The following is a 21539-nucleotide window of genomic DNA, read 5'->3' as shown; positions in this document are numbered from 1 at the left end:
GCTCGGAAGGCCCCGACCACGGATGAACATCTGGGAAGATCGGAGGGGAGACTGGCTGGACAATGGTGCCTTCCTCACCTTGGTGCCACTGTGTTGTGTTGTGTCGTGGACTTTCTGGGTTTGTGCTTTTTTTTTTATTTTTTTAAATTCTATTTTATTTTTTTAATATGTTTTAATATTTATTATTTATTTATTTTTGATGATACTGACTGTAAAGGGAAATTCATTTTGTTGTCTCTAATTGAGACAATAACAATAAATTTGAATACAATACAATACGTCACCCATTCCTCTCCAGAGATGCTACTTGTCCCGCTGAGTTACTCCAGCTTTTTGTGTCTATCTTTGGATTAAACCAGCATCTGCAATTCCTTCTTACACACTAGTTTCTCTAATGTTGCTTTTACTCCAGTACCAGATAGCTCAAGGCAATGAGCAGCATCCTTTAATACCTTTAATAACAGTCAATCTGCTGAGGAAACTCAGTGGGTTGAGCAGCATTTGTGGGGGGAAATGGACACGCAACACATCCTGTTGGGACACTTCCTCTGGACTGAGAGTAGAATAGAGATCGCCAGTATAAAAGGATGAGGGGGCAGGAGTGGGGTAAGAGCAGGCAGGCAGTCCCCCAATCCCTCTCTTTACATTGACTATTTCTCCTCTACTCTTTCAATCCAGATGGAGGGTCCCCGCCCAAAATCTCAACTGTCCATTTCCCTCCAAATATATTGCTTGATCCACTGAGTTCCATGGATTGTTTGACCCATAGATTGTGTGTTACTCCAGATTACAGCAATTTCAGTCTCTTGTGTCTCCAATTTAGCAACTGTGACTTTATTACATTATCCTTTCTTGACATCTCTGTAGCCACTGGGACAATCCACCAATCACATCACATCTTTCAACCTACACCTTTATGTTCTTGTTCAGTAGAACAAACCCATTTCCTTTCCATGCATATCTATTTCGATTTTGTCCAAAAACCTCTAGAAATGGTTTCTCTTCCAATATCTGCAGTATTACCACCAGAGATCTCTCGCTAATCTATTCCGTGCCCAATTTTCTCACCTAATATTATCTCTGATAACATGTTGTTTGGAAATAGTAACTCATTTAATAATGAACTGCTGGCAAACCGTCCAGTATTTCAGAAATGTTCTTTCTCAGAAGATTTAAGAGGGTAATTTTGTTATATTTAAAGGCGGTAAAATCTGGTAATTATAGTGTGCTGTAATTGGACTCAATTTATTCATAGTAAAACCAGTCTAGCAGATTTACCTAACTGCTGGATATTTTTCATTGTTTTTTCTAGTTATAATATAAAATAATAATCTATCCGGTGTACCTGCTAAGTTTAAAGAGAATGCTTTATGAGGTCTGATACATAAATGGGTGTACAAGAACCAGGTTCTGTGTTGGGACTGGGCATGTGTGAAATGGAGCATGGGAACCGAGTGGACAGCATGTGAATCTGAATGAGTGTACTGAGTACAGGTGTGTAAAAGGCAGTGCAGGAACAAGGGCACGAGTGATTGAAAGCATGGGTATCGGCACCCAGTATGTGAAATAGAACAATGATATCAACACTCAGTAAGCCAGATACCAAATCATCGGGGTTTTCAATTGTCGAACAGAAGATTATCAAAGTTTTACTGTATTACAATAATTGGTATAAATCTTTTGACACAGATTTTTTTTACATTTTACAATCTAAAGAAATTCAACAAATACAAATTGGATGAATACCTTTATTAGCTCAAAGATAAATACAAATTTGTTTTTAAATTTAATGATAGTGATAGATCTTTTTTTAAATCAGAAATCTTTAATATACTGTGAAACATCTTTCATTAATATACTTGCTTTGTTATTTACACACTGCTAAGTTGACAGAAAACCCTTCAAGGATTACTGTTTATATTTATTTTGAACATATTAACTAAAAGCTATCCAGTTTAACTAATATATGAAATATACTTAAATCATATAGTTGAATGTAAGGTTTATTAATTTATGCAACAAATTTATTTTTAAGTATTTGGTCATCCTTTATTTTAAATATTAATAGCACTATCAACAATTAACAGGTCATTGAAATAAAACCAAACAGATCCATTTAATGAATAAAACCTCTTTATAGAGTAAGAAATCATTTTGTATTGCTAAAGATTATAAATATCTTGTACCTTAAATATATTGCAAAATGTTAAAGCTTATATAGTAGTTAACTATCAGTTTCCAGTAAAGGGACAGCATCCTCTTTTTGCCACACACTGGATGGCATATAAAACATAACAACCCTATTAGCATGCTTTATTAAAGTGCTTCAGTCTTGTGAAAATAAGTTTTTCTTTTCCTAAACTGTTCATACTGTGATAAAAACACTTCAGTATGATAAAACATACACATTTATGCACTCTTACTCTGAGCCTTCACCAAGTACCTTTGTAGTTGTGGATGTTTCATCATTTATAATTAAATGGATACTGTCTCTTTAACTGCATTTTCATTTTATTAGCAGCATTTGGGTGTAGAGTTGTTCAGTGTGTTAATGTTGCTGTTGTCAACATTTTCCAGCTAACAAAAATTAATTTATACAATGTTCAGGCATCATACCAATGCTGTGATTGGTCAACACCACTGCTCCAACTGCATTCAATTTAAATATCAAAGACAGGTAGGGAAAATATGAATCAACCGTGATTTTTAAATATGTATATTAAAACATTTATATAATTTATAGCGCATATTAAAATATTTTGAAAGGTTTACATGGGTGGCCTGATAGCCATGATAATATTTTTGAGCTTTAACTCAGCCAAATGTAAACATCATTGATGACTGATTATTCATCATATATCTGGACATAAAGATCAAAGAACAGCATTCATCTATATGCCTGTTCATATTTTGAAATGTTCCCTCGGGAAAAATAATGAGAAATAAAAGTACAAATAAAAATAATGGACAGCTAAGTAAAATACCTGGACCTCTAGGGATTACGGAAATAGAGTTATATGGCACAAATCATGGTGGACTCAAATTTTCTGCCACCATCTTTGATTTCACAGTGCAAGTTTAGAGTTCTGAACATTGCCAGTGATAATACCACCTAACCACTATGCTGGAATGACAAGTAGTTTATTGCTCTGTTTCGCTACCCTTTTCCATTTCCTGATTCTGACTTTCGATATAGTGAATCAGGGAGATACATTTAACTTTGTACCTCTCTTGGAACTGTAACTTCACTCATTCTGGAGTTCATTTACTTTCCATCACACCATGATTGTGTACACTCGTAGTTACAGTGTGATCTACTGGTGCTTCTATTCTTGGTTGTTTCAATCTTCGGCCAGTTTTCCCACAGAAAACACTCTCAAATTCCTTGAAGATAAAGAATATTTACCACTTACTCCTGAAATAACTATTATGCATGTTAAATTGCAAAAAATAATAACTGTTAATCTTTAATATACATTACATTTAGTCAACATTTAGTCTGAGATTGTACCAATTTTGTCATTTTGCACCAATTCTGCCTCAGCTTGAACATGGAAGAGTACCACACAGGAAGAAATCCTTCAGCCCACAACATCTGTGCTGACCATAATGTTGATTTAAACTGCACATCTGCCTGCACGTGGCCTACATCCCTCAATTCCCTGCCTGTTCATATGTCTGTCTAAATGCCTCTTAAATATTGCCATTACATCTGCTTTATCACCTGCTTTGGCAGCACTTTCCAACCCTATCACTCTGTGAAAAATGTACTTGCCTCGTTAACTTTGCTCCTCTCACCTTAATGTTGTGCTTTCAAGTATTTGACATGTTCGCCCTGGGGAAAAGACTCCAACACTCCGGAAAAAAATAATCCAATTGTCCAACCTCTTCTTATAGCTAATACACCCCAATCTGGCTCGAAGGACCGAATTGGCCTACTCCTGCACCTATTGTTTATTGTTTAATCCAGGCCACCTTCCGATAAACAACTTCTGCACCCACTGCATAGCCTCACTGACCTTCCCGTAATGGGACGGCCAGAACTGCACACAATACTCCAAATGTGGCCTAACCAAATGTTTATAATACTGCAACATAGCTTTTCTTATACTCAATTCCCGCTTCTGATTAAGGCAAGCATGGCATATGCACACTTTACCACATTATCTGCGTGTGTTACCACTTTCAGGGAACTATGGACTTGCACCCAAAAATCCCCAAGGAGAGAATGTAAGTGGAAAATTACTGAAAAATAAAAGTTATGACCACATGGCTGCTTCATTGTGGAATCATTGATGATCTGTTTCAATAAACACGTATCATTCAGTTGCTTAGCTGAGTAAAGAAAATGTCATTTTCATTCCTTATATTTAATGCTACTGACTAGTTTTGATTATACAAATTGATCGGAATATTTGAATAGTATAAACATTAATTACAATCATGTAATTAATTTGTTCATGACACACTAGGAAAAAGGTTTAAGAAGCATCTCAATGAACAACAATGCATGTGGTTTAATAAGGAATCCATTGCTAATATTATGTTATAGCCATCTTTTTCTTATTAATTAAACATAACCAGGTTAATATCCTTGGTGGTCCTGTAGATAAAGTTACCCAGTGATGAGCCAAAACAGATTTCTTCAATGGCCTCAGTGCTTATGCTTATCGCTAAGGCTCAAGTATGATTAAGGATACTATGGTGTAGTAGTTTTGCAGTGCCCATGTAATTATATTCTACTGCCAATCAGACTTCAAGAAACCAATAAAGGATATTTAGGGGAAAAAGGCAGACCCTACCTTTTTTAGTGTATCACCATGTTTTTCCTGAATATACTTGAGAAAAGCAGTAGTCCATTGTAACGTCGTAGCCTTATCAGTCTCAGAATTGCAGAATGGAACAAGATAATTCAACTCGTCACAACATATACGGATCCTGCGCCTGCAAATAAATGCAAGTTTCAGTGAATCCCAACCATACATTTTTTTTTTAAATGCCTACTCATCAGAACTTATTTGATGCACTTTAAGAGAATACTTCATCCCTCCTTTACTTACATTTAGATATAGTTGTTCAGACTGCAATTATTGAATGTGATAATCATACAACAGCCAATTTAAAAAAATAGGCAATTCCAATCAACAATCATTTATTTAGGAATGCAATTATAATGCATCCAACCTGTTCTCTTCATTAACAGAATCAATTATTTTCATTGTAATTCATTGCAGTTGCTAGTAAATTGAATAGCTCATCTTCTTCCGTCACTGCCTGTGAATAGAGGGCTTGTTGCCTGGAATAAGTTCAGTGCGACTAAGTTATATTTATCCAATTAAAATTATTTTGGCTTTTATTTTCTCAAACCTTTGATTAAAATAAATATGAGAGTAATATGAAGAAATAGCTGAAGGGTTGAAAGAGTTAAATGGATTGGGCAATTGAGGTAACAAATTGCAAATTAATTTAAATACTGGGAAGTGTAAAGTTCGACTAAAAAATGAAAGAAACTAAATTAGAACTAAAAAAAAATTAAGAGCCAGTAATAGCAGACATGATTTTCAAATACAAAAACAAAGTGCTGCAGGCACATTAGGCACTCAAGATGTGTTCCTGTGTATGTCTACTAATTGAATCATCTCTAAAAGTGTTCATTATATGTATGGAGATGTCTTACTGATAATGTTACTTTTCTCCTCAAGAGCAATAAATGAAGGCTTCACTGAGGATAAATATAACATTTATTTGTGTACATACATTGAGACATAATACAATGACAAAAATTACCTCACAGACATATTAGAATCACAGAATGGAAAAAGTGGAAGAGGGTACCACTGGGCAGGTGGTGGGGATGAGATCTGCTGGGAGGAATGATCAGATTGTGACTCTCTTAGAGATCCAGCATTCACTGTTTTGTTTGCCCTTCTTAAAGTATTTCCTCTGTAGTAGGATATGCTTTCAACACATAATTTTCAATACAGAGGAATTGTGCTCTTGGTCTGGCTCATTCTTAGAACAAAAAAAGCCGTTCCCACCTCAATCTCTGTGAAGTTTTCTATCAAAATAGCCGCGCACAGGTTTATTTTGATAGGAATACACATTGTTTCAAAGTATCCCTGTGAGACTGCAGTAGCACTGAACATCATCAGATAAACTTCATCTAGTCCTGGAAGATGTTTGCCTGCTCTCTCCTCAAATCCCACAACATCTGGCCAATACTTCTGTCAGACAGCATTCATTTAAATGTTTAAGAAGGAACTGCAGATGCTGGAAAATCGAAGGTAGACAAAAGTGCTGGAGAAACTCAGCAGGTGCAGCAGCATCTAAATTTAAATGTTGCAGACTTCTGTCCAGGATGTACTGATATCAACAATGACCTTCATAATGTTGTATGACTTGCAGAATTTCTTTATCAATTGCTTATCTTGACCATCTAACTTACAAATCATCTATTTGAATGTGTGTTGAAGATATTAAGACGAATTTTGATATGACATCCTGGTGCATTGACTGGGTAAGGGTCATCATGTTTCCAGCTCTGCAAGGAAACAGGTTGGAAATCTATAAAGTAGCCTGAGCCACTGTCCATCATCAACACTGTATTAAGTTCAAGATTACTTTTCTCAAAGTAATGCTTAACTGCTGATTAGAAATAGGAAAAGGTGGCAACTGTTATTCAAGCTCTCGTTTGCTTCCAGATTACAGGGAGATGCATTTCACAAAACCTCTTCAGTATTTTTAGATATTCTGTGTGGTCGGTATGGGGTTTCAGCACAAGATTTTCCCAAGCATTGCACCCTGCAGGGGTGTCTGATATTTTTGGTATTGGCATATTATATGCCGATAATGAAAACCTTTATTTTCCATGTTATCCAGGCAAATCATGCCACATGAGTACATCAGGTAGAGTAAAGGTAAAATAAATAGTGTGTGGAATTATAGTGCTACAGCTACAGAGAAAGTACAGAAAACTGCATGGTAACGAGGTAGATTGGAACATTGGGAAATTCATTCCAAGCATACGAGGTCAATTCAAGAGTGGATGCCAAGAAATAATTCCTCCCGATAAAATGCGTTCTGGAGTGCTTCTGCTGAAATTCGCTAGTTATGGGAAACATGTCAAATTTCCTTAGTCTTCAGAGGAAGCGGTGGTGTTGGTGTGCTTTCTCGGCCATAGCGTCAACGTAGTTTGACCAAAACAAACTCTTAATAATACTAGAAACTTTACACTCCTGATCATTTCAAGTTCAGCACCACTGATGATGACAGGGGCATGAACTCCACCCCATTTCCGGAAGTCGGCGCCCAAGATCAAGATGGCTGCGCTCATTAAAATGGCTGAATCCACTCGGCCAACATAAACATTTCATCTGATGAAGTGTAACATTTTCTTTGGGTATATTTGCTTTTCTTTTCCAGTAGTTTTCCCCTTAGCCAAGAGTGTTATATCAAATCAACAATGCTATGTGGGTGGAATTAAGCGAGGTTCTGGTTGAGAAACAAAATCTCCAGTTTCTGTATGAGATAATCCTTTCTTTAGATAAAGGTATGTCTTCCTATGGTAGACACAAAATGCTGGATTAACTCAGCGGGACAGGCAGCATCTTTGGAGAGAAGGAATGGGTGATGTTTCGGGTCGAGACACTTCTTCAGACTGATCAACATATTTCTTCCTATGTTGTGAAGTAAAACATGTGTGCTAGTGACAACATACTTGTATCCCTTTATATTCTTTCCAAAGATTGGAGACTAAATATGAACCAAAGACCAAATAGATATTATTTAGGAAGACAAAATATGTAATGTCAAATACTTTATTCCCTGAATTAAAAAACACATTTACAAAACAGCTATCTGCCCTACCCCATTGAGGTTTCACCTGCGATCTCTCTCCATTCGGTTGTGTCTCTCTCTACGCTGGCAATTCAGTTCTTGTTGGTTCCCATGCGTGGGGCCAGGGGTGGTGGGATGTGTCGTTTGCCACTGCCCACCTTGGGCAATATTTGCATTTTGATTCTCTGTCATGTTAGTAAGGTCACTAAGAACTTTGTGTTCTGTTTCTACATTGGCTTGCCGTGTGCGACTACGACATCGTTTGTTCACTACTTGTTTACGTAGAGTTTCATCTGTGCAGAGAAACAATTATGAAACATTCTGTATCTTTCATTTATACGGTTTCTGCATACTACTCAGCAGTAAATTGCTAATGGTTTTAATCATAATTGAAAATACATGTTTGGATACTCAAATCTTTTCAATTGAAATAAAATTGCCCTGTTCCAATATTTAAAAAAATGTTACCAAATACTGGTGAAATTATACAACTTAGAACAGTACAGCACAGGATCAGGATCTCCGTCTACAACAACCATGATGCCAATCGAACTAATTTCATCTGCCTGCTCATGGTTGGTATTCCTCTATTCATTGCCTATTCAAGTATCTGTATAAATGGCTCTTAAATGTTACTACCATATCTGCTCTCACCACCTCCTATGCAATGCATTCCAACTCCGGCGTAATCTAAAGTCTTTGCATGTAAACTTTCACAAGGTCCGGCCTGAATTTTTCCCCTCTCACTGTAAACCTTTGCACTCTAATATTTAACATTTCCACTCTGGAGAAAAGAGTGATCCCGTGTCCTATCTATGCCACTCAAGTTACCCATCAGCCTTTGATGCTTCAGAGAAAAGTTTAGTTTACAGATAAATAGCATTAACAACAGCCTTGCTTGAAAACGTTCGCCCCACCAACCTCCGTTTACGCCCCCATTTAAAAGCTGTATACTTTGCTTTGCTGCATTTAAAAAGTTCCCAAACGATACACAGCATTGCATGGGACACAGCGTTTAGATTGAACTCATACTGCCCCATTTCTTCCCCCAACCCCTTCCCTCCATCTGATCTTAGTTTCAGTTGGAGCCAGTGCCAGAGATACAGCATGGGGAGAACGTCCCACCCAAACTCTGTACACCCTCTCCGCTGTCCCCGTAGCACCTGTAGTCGGGATAAAAGACTGGGAAGGTTTCAGGCAGAGGGAAAGGGCGGTACAGTCCCCAGCCTGTAGGGGGTGACCGGAGCAACTCCACTGGACTGCGCCACACGTGCCCATGCCCACAAAACTATAGCCTCCCCGCTATCCTTTAACAACACAGCTCGGGCACAACCCCATTAATTTTTGTCCTGACGTTGCCTGCAAGGAGCTTATAATTATGTTGCGCCGCTATAGCGATAAGTACAGTCCCCAGCACTGACCCCTCATCGCAGAACACCACACAAGTCCCACACATCTCTAGCCCACCCCGAATCCAACAATCCTACTGCCACTTGTCGCCGTAGGTCCCATTGCTTTCTTTGGAGCCCAGCCTTTTTAAATGGTGGGCATTTTCTGCCCACACAGTAGTATCTCTTGTCTCCCGCATAAGATTCATCCGCAAGGATCCCAGCCTAACCCTCCCTATTCTGATTTAAGCTTGTCCAAACCGGGATATGCGCAAACTTTTACCGAGCACTTTTGAAATCTACGCTAAAAAATAAAGCCGAAAAATTCTGAATTACGAAAAGTGTCTGGTCCCAAGGCTTTCGGATAAAAGGTTGTGCACCTGTATGCGCTTCCTTTTCCTTTTGACTAAATTTACAATATCTTCATCTTTCATCTTCAAAGAAACATGCTAGTCCTGAACTTTAACCAGTTTTAATACTCCCACATGTTAGATGGGCAATTACCCCGAACAACCACTCCCAATCTACTTTCACCAGTTCCTATCTAATATTGTTGCTATTTGTCCTGCCAATTTCGCACTTTCACCACAAGTCTTATTCTTTTGGTAACTAGCTTAAAAGTTATATAATTATGATTACATTTCCCAAAATTCTTCCCCACTGAAACACCGATCATCAATCCAGTCTCATTCAAGGTCCTTCTCTGGTTAGACTATCCACATATTGTTTCAGGAAAACAAGATTCAGATTTCCCCATTTTACCAAGTTTACAGAATAACTGAAATTAAAGGTTAAGTCTGACTGTATGATTGACACTTGTTCATTTTAACGATGAAAAAACATTTATAAATTCTTCTTAGGATTGCCAGATTTGTGAGTATAGATCGATTGTAAAAGTAGATGAATTTCTACGTTTCCTGCACAACATGAGTGTAAAGTATTTTTGAGGTATTAACTATTTCTGCTGCAGTTGCAATATTAGGAGAAATAACCAGTTTCACACGAACAGTCAAATTTTTTCAATTAAAGCCCACATGCTAGGATATAAGCTGAGCACCACATTCAAATAATTTCAGATCACTGCAAAACTTCCAAACTTAGCAGTTTGCTTTCCCGATAAAATTGCAAAATACAGATTGTGGAAACGTAAAGTCAAAAGTTACACATTTCTTTCCTATGAAGTGAAAAGCAAGATATCACTATTTAAAATATCATAACAATTACAATACAGAAATTGCTCACTAAGCATGATCAGTTTCTATCACTATATTAGCTCTCATGGGAGCACTTAATTAGGTCAATCATTGATATTTAACCGTAGAATGCCAAAACTATAATCCCATCTCCATAATGTTTACGAATTCTTTCTTGAAGATTATAATTCCCCACCAGTGCACACAATCCCCCAGAATGACCCACACATATCCATCTTCTTGTATGATACCAGAGAATGACAGTCATCATTTAATTTTGGATTCAATCAAAGCCATGACATTTCAAAAATAAAAACAGAACTTGCTCAAAATACTCAGCAGCTCAGACAGAATCTGCGAAAAGAGAAGCAGAATTGTAATGTATTCGTACATATTCATGTATATGTTAATGACTTGGTGCTCAACATAAGCAGGGAATGTTGGGTAATAAATCGCTCTCTCTCTCGTGATCCAGGCAACCTGCGTGTAACTTCTTATTCATTCTGCCGTCCAGAATATAACAAAATTGGCCACGAGGATGGGATAGAGTTTGTAAACTCATCCTTTAAATACATGCAGTATTGTTTAACATTTGAAACAGTAAATACAGAGTTGCGTCGCAGTTGTTTGCGAGCTGAACACGATAGGCCGCAGATCCTTCTATGCAGGGGACTGTAATTTAAAACAGCAGCTGTACAAATCGGCAAGAGTTTGTCAGGCTATCTCTATGTTGTGTCTACGTGGCAAGATGTCGTCCTTGGGATTGTATAACATTTTAGACTGCGTTTTTTTTTTGTCAGGTTCCTTAAGCTGAATAGCCTTTGTACAGCCAAGTTTTAGGTGAATTGTTACACCAGAACAGGCAGGAATTCGGGGTTTGTGAACAGACTTAAAAAAAAGAGAGAACGACACGATGGCAGCTTCCCTGGCTACATCGGAAACCTTGACACTTTGGACAAGAGTAGAGAGCCGTTCAGCTCCTATATGGAGCGAGCAAATATGTTTTTCACGGCAAACTACATAGTGGAGATTAGTCGTGAAGGAGAGATAGTGACTGAAACAAATAAGGCCATTTGCGAACGCATGAAAGCGATTCTGCTCACAGAGATCGGTCCTGATGTGTACGGCACACTCGTGAACCTCCTTGCGCCCACAAAGGCAAAAGACGTGCCATTCAATTACATTATGAAGAAGCTGGAGGAGCACTTCAACCCAAAGCCTCTGGAAATTGCAGATAGCTATAAATTCGGCACTGGAAACCAAAAGCAGAATGAGACAATCAACGAGTACATTGTTACCTTGAAAAAATTAACTTTGCACTGTAACTTTGGAATCTTTCTCGGACGTGGACAACACGACAGATTTGTTTGTGGTCTAGTGGATGAACGAATTTGGTCCAAACACATGAACACTCCAGATCTTACATTCGAGAAAGCATGCAAGATTGCTACCACAATGGAGATGGCATCAAAGAATGCTCGCGAGTTTCGTCCACCACAGACTGCAGTGGCCATTTAGTCACAAGACAGTGCCTATGGCCAAACCAAGAGGCACTAAACCAAAACCAAAATGTGGTGGGGGGCCGAGTTCAGCCAGTTGTTATCGTTGCAATGATAATCACTCATCCCAATTGTGCGAGTTAAAAATGGCCAAGTGCTATAACTGCCAGGAGAAAGGCCATATTGCCTCAGCATGTCGGGCCAAGCTTAAAACAGGAAACAAATAATCCGCGGGAATCAAGCGACAACACCAGAGAGGAGTTCACAACTTGGATGTTGGGTTGTACACCATTTATGCAACCAACACCGATAAATCTACAACCAACTAAGGTAAGGACTTTCAAACTAAACTATTGATAAATGAACAGTTAATCGATATGACCAGCTACAGAGGTAAACCAACCCTCCTTGGAAAGGATTGGCTGAGTAGAATAGAGTTGGACTGGAAGAACATTTTCAGCGTCAATTTGTCCAAATCACGTCTTGAAAACGTTATAAGCAAGCATGCAACCATTTTTGCTGACAGTTACACGGGAATAACAGGGTACTCTGCACACATTCGACTTAAGCAAGATGTGAAACCTGTGTATTGTCGACCAAGACCTGTACCATATGCACTAAAGCAACAAGTGGGAGAAGAACTAGACTAGTTAGAGCGGTATGGAGTACTCGTGAAGACAGACCAGAGTAACTGGGCAACGCCAATTGGGGCTGTACCCAAGGCTGACAAAACTGTTCAACTATGTGATGATTACAAAGTCACAATCAACCAAGCCGTTGATGACTAACAATATCTGTTACAACCTCGCAAGATCTGTACCCAGAACTTAGCAGAGCAGGAGTCTTCACTAAACTGGATTTTCTCACGCTTACGTCCAACTCAATGTCGACAAGGAAAGTCAGCAATAAGTGACTATCAACAAATAAAAGGGCTTGTATTCATATACAAAGCTGCCCTATGGTGTGAAATCCTCCCCGAAAATTTCCCAGTCTGTCATGGGCAAAATGTTACAAGGCATTCCGCACTGTGTGCAACCAGGATGACCTACTGATATTCACAAGAGGGCATGGTAGAACATCGGGAAATCCTTGAGCAAGTTCTCACACGACTGAACTGCCACAATGTCAATCTGCGATAAAGTAAATGTGCATTTGCGCAGTCAGAGATGGTCTCCCTTGGACTCAAAGTAGATGCCAACAGACTTCGCCATGTGAAGGCGAAAGTGGAAGCAATAGTGAATGCTCCAAAACCCAACAATGTGTCAAAGGTACGATCATTCGACTTAAGCAAGATGTGAAACCTGTGTATTGTCGACCAAGACCTGCAGGGCCAGCCTTAAGCCGATTGGACCGATTGCTTCCAATTGTGCCTCGCGCCTAAGGGGGCCCCACGCTAATTTTTCGTATTTCGTACAGAATTTGTGTTATTAAATACAGATTTTTTTTTTTTTTAAACATTCGTCTTATTTAAAACGAACATGGATAAAAACCACTGCACCGGCCATCAGACAAAAACGATTTGTTAACTACTACTGTTAGCACTTGTTAACAGCCAGTAGTTAACAAATAGTTATACAATGTGTCATCAATGCATCGATCCACATTCCTCAGTAAATGTAATTTGACAGAAGTGGCATAAAATATTAAGATGGGCGACTAAAAGCTGAGTCAAAGAGGTTTCAATGAGTTCTAAAGGAAGGGAGAGAGAATGGGTTCAGAAAGAATTCAAGTTTTTTGGCAATGAATTCACAACCTCCAACAGTGGAGTATGAACGTCAAGCATGTGTAAGATACCAGATTTGGAAGTGTACAGATAATACACAGCATGGAGAAAGTTATAAAGACAGCTTGGTCTCTTGTTAACCCTGCATTACTATAGCTTAGACATTGAGTAAAATAGCTGATGAACCTTGCATGCCTGACAAGCCAGTCAAAGCGAAGGATTTACTATGGTGGTCGGTATAATGGCACCAACTATTGAAGCACCAGAGACTTGCTACACAGAGCAACAGTCCACACTTACAACCATGAACTTTGGTAGCTTTGATTAGTGATCATTATCTGTGTAAAAGCAGATGGCAGAGAGCATATGGTGCTAATATAGAAGGATGTTAAAGAGGAATAAGTCACAGTTGGGAAAAGGAAAAATAATTTGGAAAATGACTATATATTACACAAGTCAATGGAATTTATGGTACGTGTTATATTCCGGACGGCTGAATGAATAACAACTTACACGCAGGTTGCCTGGATCACAAGAGAGAGATTCCCTGCTTATATACAACACCAACGCATTAACATATACATGAATATGCATGAATACATTATACTGCTCTCCTTTTTTAAAGTATTAAATCTAAGTACTCAGTTACAATTTTGTTGTTGTGATACTTGATTTAAACCAGTATTTATGAAATTCTAAATAACATAATATTTATTTTACATATTTACACATTTTCATTTTACTTATACAATGAGTTACTTAATTTACAAATCTAATCTGACTACTGGTTTATGGATCCTGCCTGATCGTCTAACAGTAACAGGTAAGGTGTTGACTCAACTGTAGGCTTGTTTGGCTCTGTTTTAGTACCCTGACTGACCATAGAAATCTGTTTTTTTGTCTCAACTAACTGAACTGTGTTTCAATCACATAGGTCTCTTCCAACTCACTTTCAGATACAAACTCATAGATTAGGACTTCATGCTCATTTAGTTCATCTTTGGCTGGAATCATTTGATCAACATGCACACCTTTGATCCTATTTCCAACTTCCTGGCATAGTAAGCATGAAGTCAATTGCCAGAAGTTTTGTGTATAGGCCTGGTATTGCCAGTGACATCGAGTCACTGGTGAGCAAATGTAGCGTCAGCCAAAATTGCAGGAGTAAACCACCAAAAACACCACTGCAACCCTGGTCATGTCCAAGTAGACCTTTTCAGAGAGTTTGTGTAGATTTTTGTGAAAAGGGTAATGATCACTTTCTGGTACTAGTAGATAGTTATTCCAAATGGATTGAGGTTAAGCCTATCGGGTCAATCACTACTACTGAGCATACCATAGATGAGTTGAGATTCATTTTTGCATGCCATGGTTTACCGGAAGAACTTGTTTCTGATAACGGGCCTCACTTTCGTTCAGAACAGTTCAAAGAGTTCATGCAGCGGAAAATAGTGGAAGCGTGTGGAACAAGAAGATACTTAGTTGAAGTTGGAGATAGGATCAAAAATGTTCATGTTGATCAAGTGATTCCAGCCAAAGATGAGCCAAAAACTGAGCATGAAGTCCTATTCCCTGAGTTCATCTGAAAGTGAGTTGGAAGAGACCACTGTGATTGAAACACAAAGTTTAGTTAGTACAGACAAAGAAACTGATTCCTCTGGTCAAAGTCAGTGTACTAAAGCAGAGCCAAACAGCCTACAGTTGAGTCAACACCTAAACCTGTTACACCTGTTCCTGTTAGACGATCAGGCAGGATCCATAAACCAGTAGTCAGATTAGGTTTGTAAGTTAAGTAACTCACTGTATAAGTAAAACAAAAATATGTAGATGTAAAATAATATTATGTTTATCATTTAAGATTGCATAAGTACTGGTTTAAATCAAGTATCACAACAACAAAATTGTAACTGAGTACTTAGATGTAATACTTTAAAAAAGGAGAGCAATGTATTCATACATATTCATGTATATGTTAATGAGTTGGTGCTCAATATAAGCAGGGAATGTTGGGTAATAAATTGCTCTCTCTCGTGATCCAGGCAACCCACGTGTAAGTTGTTATTCATTCTGCCGTCCGGAATATAACAAGAATGTATATCTCGTTGAATACAATTCAGAAGTCATTTTCCATTTCTGATGAAGTCAGAAGATCTTTTCCATTTCTCTCCACAAATGTTGCATTTCTCCAGCATTTCTATTTTCAGATTTCCAGCTTCCAGTTTTTTTTATTTTCACACGTCAACAAGAATTGGTTCTTAATTGTTATTGTTCTGGAACCAAAGTGGTGTTTCCCCATCAAACATTGTATGACTTTGGCAATGTGTTTGGCAATCCATGTGTTTGACCTTCATAACTCCTGCATTTATCAGCAGAGCATTTTACAGAAAACTTCTGTTTTTGTGTTATATATTTACCATCAGTGCAATAAAAACATTGCTAGACAAATCATATCCCCTTTCTTATCCTTGCCTTTTGGCTGAAGATTAGCATGGTAGGCTCTATTTAGTTATACAATTACCTTTTTAAATTACTAAATTATATTCTTACCTTCTACCTTAATCCAGACTTGCTCAGGTAAAGATTTGTTTCTGTTGCAATTACTCAATGCCTGCCTTGCTGATTGGAGTTCCTGCTGGAAACATAAAGAGAATGCTCTGGGCAGGGTAAGCTCCTGTGCGCTGGCAGATTCTAGCACATTTGCTTGGCTTCCTGTGCCCTATTAAACCAATTAAAGCGACCAGGTAAGTAACTCCAGGTTTAACCAAAACTCAGAAACGTATCACAACTAGATCTTATTCTGATCATAATACATGGGAGTAAAATTTCCCAACATTTTAACACATTAATGGATTCCAAATGCATTAGACACGTGATTTACAAAGGGTGAATTCTTCAAGTGAGAATTAGGCAACACACAATACATTTAGAAAGGAATGTGGAGGAGAAAAATAGCAGAGAGAATCTGAAGACAGAATGGCAGTTAATTTAAAAGGGACTCAAAATTTACATTTGAAGAGGTTGGGAAGTTGGTTAACAGAAGGCAATGATGAAACTAAGAATGAGCAGTTTCAGCAATAGATATGCCAAGATAGAGGTAGAAGTTCGTAATATTATAGAAATAGGAGGCAATCTTTGTGACAGCAATGATAGGCCACACTACAGCCACAATCGTTCCGATATCATTATAGGAACTCCATGGGTCTGTATGTATTATTATAGTTCTGAATCTTCTCTATTTCTTACTTGGTTTAATGTTACTGTTTCTTTCTGCCTCTACTTTTCAAATTTTTATACTTTATCTCCTTTTTCATTCTCAATCACCCTCTTCCTTTCAGTAGTAAATGTTGTGGATGGTAAGGAAGCAATTGCCAAAGATTGCAACAATATGTGTCTGGCAGTTGCCATCTTTTCATTTGTGGTGTCCCATCCTAAACGCATGATATTTTACCCCTCATCCCTCAATCTGCCTCACATCTGAAGAGATCACATTTGAAATATTGTGTATAGTCTGGTCTACCGAAGGAAGAATATACTTGTGAAAGATGGAATGCATTAACGATTGATTGCTGTATCAGAATGTTTCTTACATGAGAAAAAATTTAGAAGACAGGTCCTAACTTTCCAGTTTCGAAGAATGAGATAATATCATACAAGAGCACAATTTTTTTACTCGGCTTGGCAGGGTAGGAGCTGAGTTGATATTTCCTCGGCTGGGATGTCTAGAACTAGAGATCACGGTCATAAAATAAAAGATTGGGTATTCAGGGCCAAATCTTTGCAATTCTCCACCCAATAGAGGTTCTGACGGACTATATGCAAGACAAAGGCTGAAATAATTATATTGAGGAATTAAGAGATACATTGGTTATTGAAGGAAAGTAGCACTGAGGAAACACAAAAGTCAAGGATTTAGAGCAGGAATAAAGGCATAATGGCCTTGCCCTTCTTTGATTTCTTATGTACGTTGTGGCAGTGATTCCTATTTACTTTGCTTGTAATCACTTACCTGCTCCTTGGGGAAAAAAATATTGTTCCTTACCTCCTCAGTTTGCTTTTAGCTTTCAATTTGTTCGGAATCTAAAGAATTCTTAGGATGAGGCTTTTACCATGCCAAATAGGTAAATTTTTGATATTTTAGCACGTCAAATAATTACAAACCTTCAATTTTCATTGAGATTCTAAATATGTATTAAATCAAAATGGATAAAGCATTGCTTTTAGTTCCTCAATCTCAAACTGCTCTCTGGTTTACAGAACATAGTTTGAAAGCTATAATAATTATATGAATAGCCTATCAATTATCATTCTTGCACATTGGATCCACCTCTTTCTCTCTCCTATATTAAAAATTAACCAAATAGATCCCAAATATGCACATTTATTTTTTCAATTAATTGAGAAAATAACAGCTCCAAGAAGCTTCATAAAAATATTTCAGCAGTTTAACATTAAAAAGTACTGACACATCTTGGGAAACTGTGAGCGGGAGAACTGTGTGCACTCAGCCAGTAGAATCGCAGTTCAGGCAACATGTTAACAAGATATTTGGGGAGAAAAACTGAAGTGTTCAGGCAAAAACTTTAATAATGCACAACATAATAGATGAAAGTAATTGTGAAATATCAAATCTTATTTTATTTCCTCCTTTATTTTATGCATTGGAAATTAATTACCAATAAAATTGTTACCAATAAAAGATATTGATGATATTTATAAAAATGATACAATAAAACACCTTATGGTGGTGCGCCTGGCAAACAATATTTAGAGTAGGCAAATTAGTTGAATATTTGACATTTGCGCCACAGCTAAGAGATTAGAGCCCATTCTGGCTCAACTTAATTTGTTCATAACAAACATTATTATAAATAAGCAGGAAATTCTAGTGTTTAAAGCAGATTCCATTAAAATAATTCTTGTTTTACATAGCTCCAAAATCCAGCATAGCAATGCACAATTTTAAATCTAATAAATTGTTAAATCGAGCCTACCTCTAATGAGAATTTTATCTCACCAATATAATTCAGCAATTTTTTTTACCTGAGTTTGACCAGAGGTAGTACTGCCAGTTGGTGTACAAGTGTTTGGTGTGTATAAAGGGTAAGCAAATTGCAGAGCAGAAGTCCCAGTCTTGCTTTTGACTAAAGTAGTACATTTGTTTTGCTGTGGATGGAGAGGTATCCCCATCAACTCTGAAGGATGCCGGATCAAAGCAACCAAACTAGAGAAAATGAAGGGAAAATAGATAAGTATATATATACACACACACACACACACACACACACATATATATATATATAAATATTTGACAAGTACTGGGCTGCTTTACATTTTCCAAAATTCCGATCTCTAACTTCTTAACACGTCTCAAACCATTTTTTTTCAGAATAATCCAAAAATGTGCTAATGTGAATATGAAGGTTATACAATGTATATATTCGTGGAATATATTTTGTGACATTCAGCATTTGGTCAACAATTAAAACTGTGGATTAAATGTAAATATTTGCAGATTTTCAGGTACATAGATATTATGAAATTTCAAAGTATGTATTCTTCTTCTGAGATAATTTATATTAGGACACATGGAGATAGAAACATTTTGTCCATGCCAACCAACAAGTATGCATGCTAATCTTATATTCTGGCACTCTGTAGCATTTTATGCTACTGCATTTCAAGTATTATCTAAATAAATTTTGCAAGACTAGAGGAACCACCATCTTCTCCGGGAATGCATTCCAGATTTCAAAAATGGTCAGCTAAAAAAATTCATATCTTTTACATAGCATAAACCTATGCCATCCGGCTATAGATTCCTCTGCCAAGGAGAAAGATTTTCACCATCTATCAAAGTTGTGCAGCCCCTAAGTTTGTATACTTATATCACATCACCTTTTAGTTTTCTCTACTCCAATAAAAAGATCCATTCTTGCTTCATAGTCTATCAAGTCCACAAATTGTACAAATACATTACATTCTGATAAGTGCATGCCTTAGCCAATAAAATGCTGCAAAGACTAAACATTAGTCGTGAGGACATGCTTTAAAATGTGAAAATTTATTATGGTTTCTCAAATGGAAGAAAATTATTAACAAAATTATTTATAAGATTTATTGGTACAGAATGGCTTAATTTACCATGGCCCTACTTGCTGCAGTACTAGGCCAATCAGTTGGTGTTGAAATTAATCTAATTTATGGTGGTTACTTGTCTGGAGTAAATGTTAAAATTAAATGCTACCCAATCAGATATGCATCCCAGTAAGAGAGTATTTGTTGTGGGTGTGTTTCATTGTATGATTCTTTACAGTTCTCTATTCAGTACATTGTATATTGACGTTAAAAAAAAAAACACACTTGTTAAAAGTAACTCCTGAATCCTGCAACTCCTGTCGTTCCTGGTTTTCATTTTGGACTGCATTAAATCTGTCTTCAAGACGTACTCTGGGTCCAGTTTTACATCTTGATTCTTGTCCCGCCATTGAGCTGTCCCCCGAAATCTTCTCCTTATCGGAAGTACCCATTGTCTCTCTATTTTTCAGCGTTAGTCCATTAGGTCGGGTGGTTTCTGCAGAAGAATTTTGGGAGAATTTCTCCAAATTTTGCAAATTATTAGTGCTGTTAATAGGTAGTGGAGGGTCATTCAAAAGCATCATTTTTAACTCTTGGAAATCAATGTGCCCTAAACACTGGTTGTTACCTACATAGTGAGATTCTGAAGTGGGGTTCGTAGTACTGGTAACAGGGTACAGATTTTGATTGGCAGAGTTGGCTGTTGAGTAGGGAACCTGGTTAGATGAGTTGGCTGTTGAAAATGCAGCCTGGTTGGTAGGATTGGCAGACTGGTACAATGTAGAATTCAGACGAGTCTCCAATTCGCCTTCCCCCGACTGGGACTCCATATGCGAATATAGAATGTGCTGCAGCTGGGTGTATTCAACCTCGCTCATGTCCACGAGGCCAAGATCCGAGTTGGTGAAGTTCAATCCCGGCTCTGTGAAGGGGCACTCGGAGGTACAAGTGGTTGGGGTTGGCTCCGAGGACCTGGATTCATGAGATGGGGAACGGAGCGACTCTGGTGTGGCCTCAGAAGAAAGCATCATCCAGAAGAAGTAAATATTAAAAAACACCTTCCTCGCTTCTCCGACTTAAGATGGCAAAAACCGAGAGGCAGGGTGCAATTGGACAGCACCACCTTCACCCACCTAAGCCAACGAATGCCCTCAAAAACTAACCAGACGCAGTGGAACAAAACCGCCTCAAAACTCACGTTACCCACTTCCCTTGTCTTTTAAACTTATGTAGAGAAACAAAATCTTTGCTATAATTAAAAAAAGATAAGTTTCCCTCTCCAAAAGCTCTGGTGAAGTCTCACACACAATCGCCGTGCAGCACGACCTGCAATTCACTGCACCCTTTGCTCAACCTTTTCAGGGACTTGGGATTCGTTTTTTTAAATTAATAAAACCGAATTCTTCAGAGAGTGGAGGGGAAGGGTGGTGAACACACGGAGCAAAGACGGCGGGCGGATAAACCCTCCCCTCCTGCCCAGGCCACAAGTTTTACGCCCAGAGCACCGCGAGCTGCCGCAAACCCATGTACAGGCGCCCACCCTCTGGTCGCCACAACCGCGGGGGATAGGGCGTGGAGAGGAAAATGCCTCCTTTTTATTGCCCCACCCACGCGCTACACACGGCTGCCGCCGCTCGGCCCGTCCGTCCGCCCGCCCGCTTGCTAGCTTGCCCACCCGCCCACAAGCCCCCAAGTCGCGAGCTGCCGATCAGCAGCGGCGCCGCCCTCCCAGCGCGTGCTCCGCCCCCTCCCCCTCCTTTCCTCCTAAGGCCGTTTGAAAAGGCGCCCAAGCAACCGTCAGCTGGCCCGCCTCACGCGCCGATCG

General features: G+C 38.4%; 1 protein-coding gene across 3 annotated transcripts; it reads right to left on the bottom strand.

Annotated features, from left to right (window-relative positions):
* Positions 1-207: 207 nt before the first annotated feature.
* On the bottom strand, positions 208-21351 carry LOC129707350 (transcription factor-like 5 protein). Of its 3 annotated transcripts, none has more exons than XM_055652322.1 (6): positions 20000-21351; positions 18680-18860; positions 16187-16355; positions 7883-8129; positions 4803-4944; positions 208-3384 (listed from the first exon to the last, which is right to left on the bottom strand). In XM_055652322.1, exons 1-6 carry the CDS (start codon positions 20743-20745, stop codon positions 3262-3264), a joined length of 1608 nt encoding a protein of 535 aa, XP_055508297.1. In that variant the 5' UTR covers positions 20746-21351; the 3' UTR covers positions 208-3261. The 3 variants fall into 3 exon arrangements, with proteins under 3 accessions (XP_055508297.1, XP_055508298.1, XP_055508300.1); XM_055652323.1 differs by having other exon boundaries at positions 16187-16271; XM_055652325.1 differs by having other exon boundaries at positions 16187-16268.
* Positions 21352-21539: the final 188 nt, after the last annotated feature.

Source organism: Leucoraja erinacea, chromosome 21 (assembly GCF_028641065.1).
Source record: "Leucoraja erinacea ecotype New England chromosome 21, Leri_hhj_1, whole genome shotgun sequence".
NCBI lineage: Eukaryota > Metazoa > Chordata > Chondrichthyes > Rajiformes > Rajidae > Leucoraja > Leucoraja erinaceus.
The sequence above is the reverse complement of the archived record's forward strand: the minus strand, read 5'-3'. Positions and strand labels throughout refer to the sequence as shown.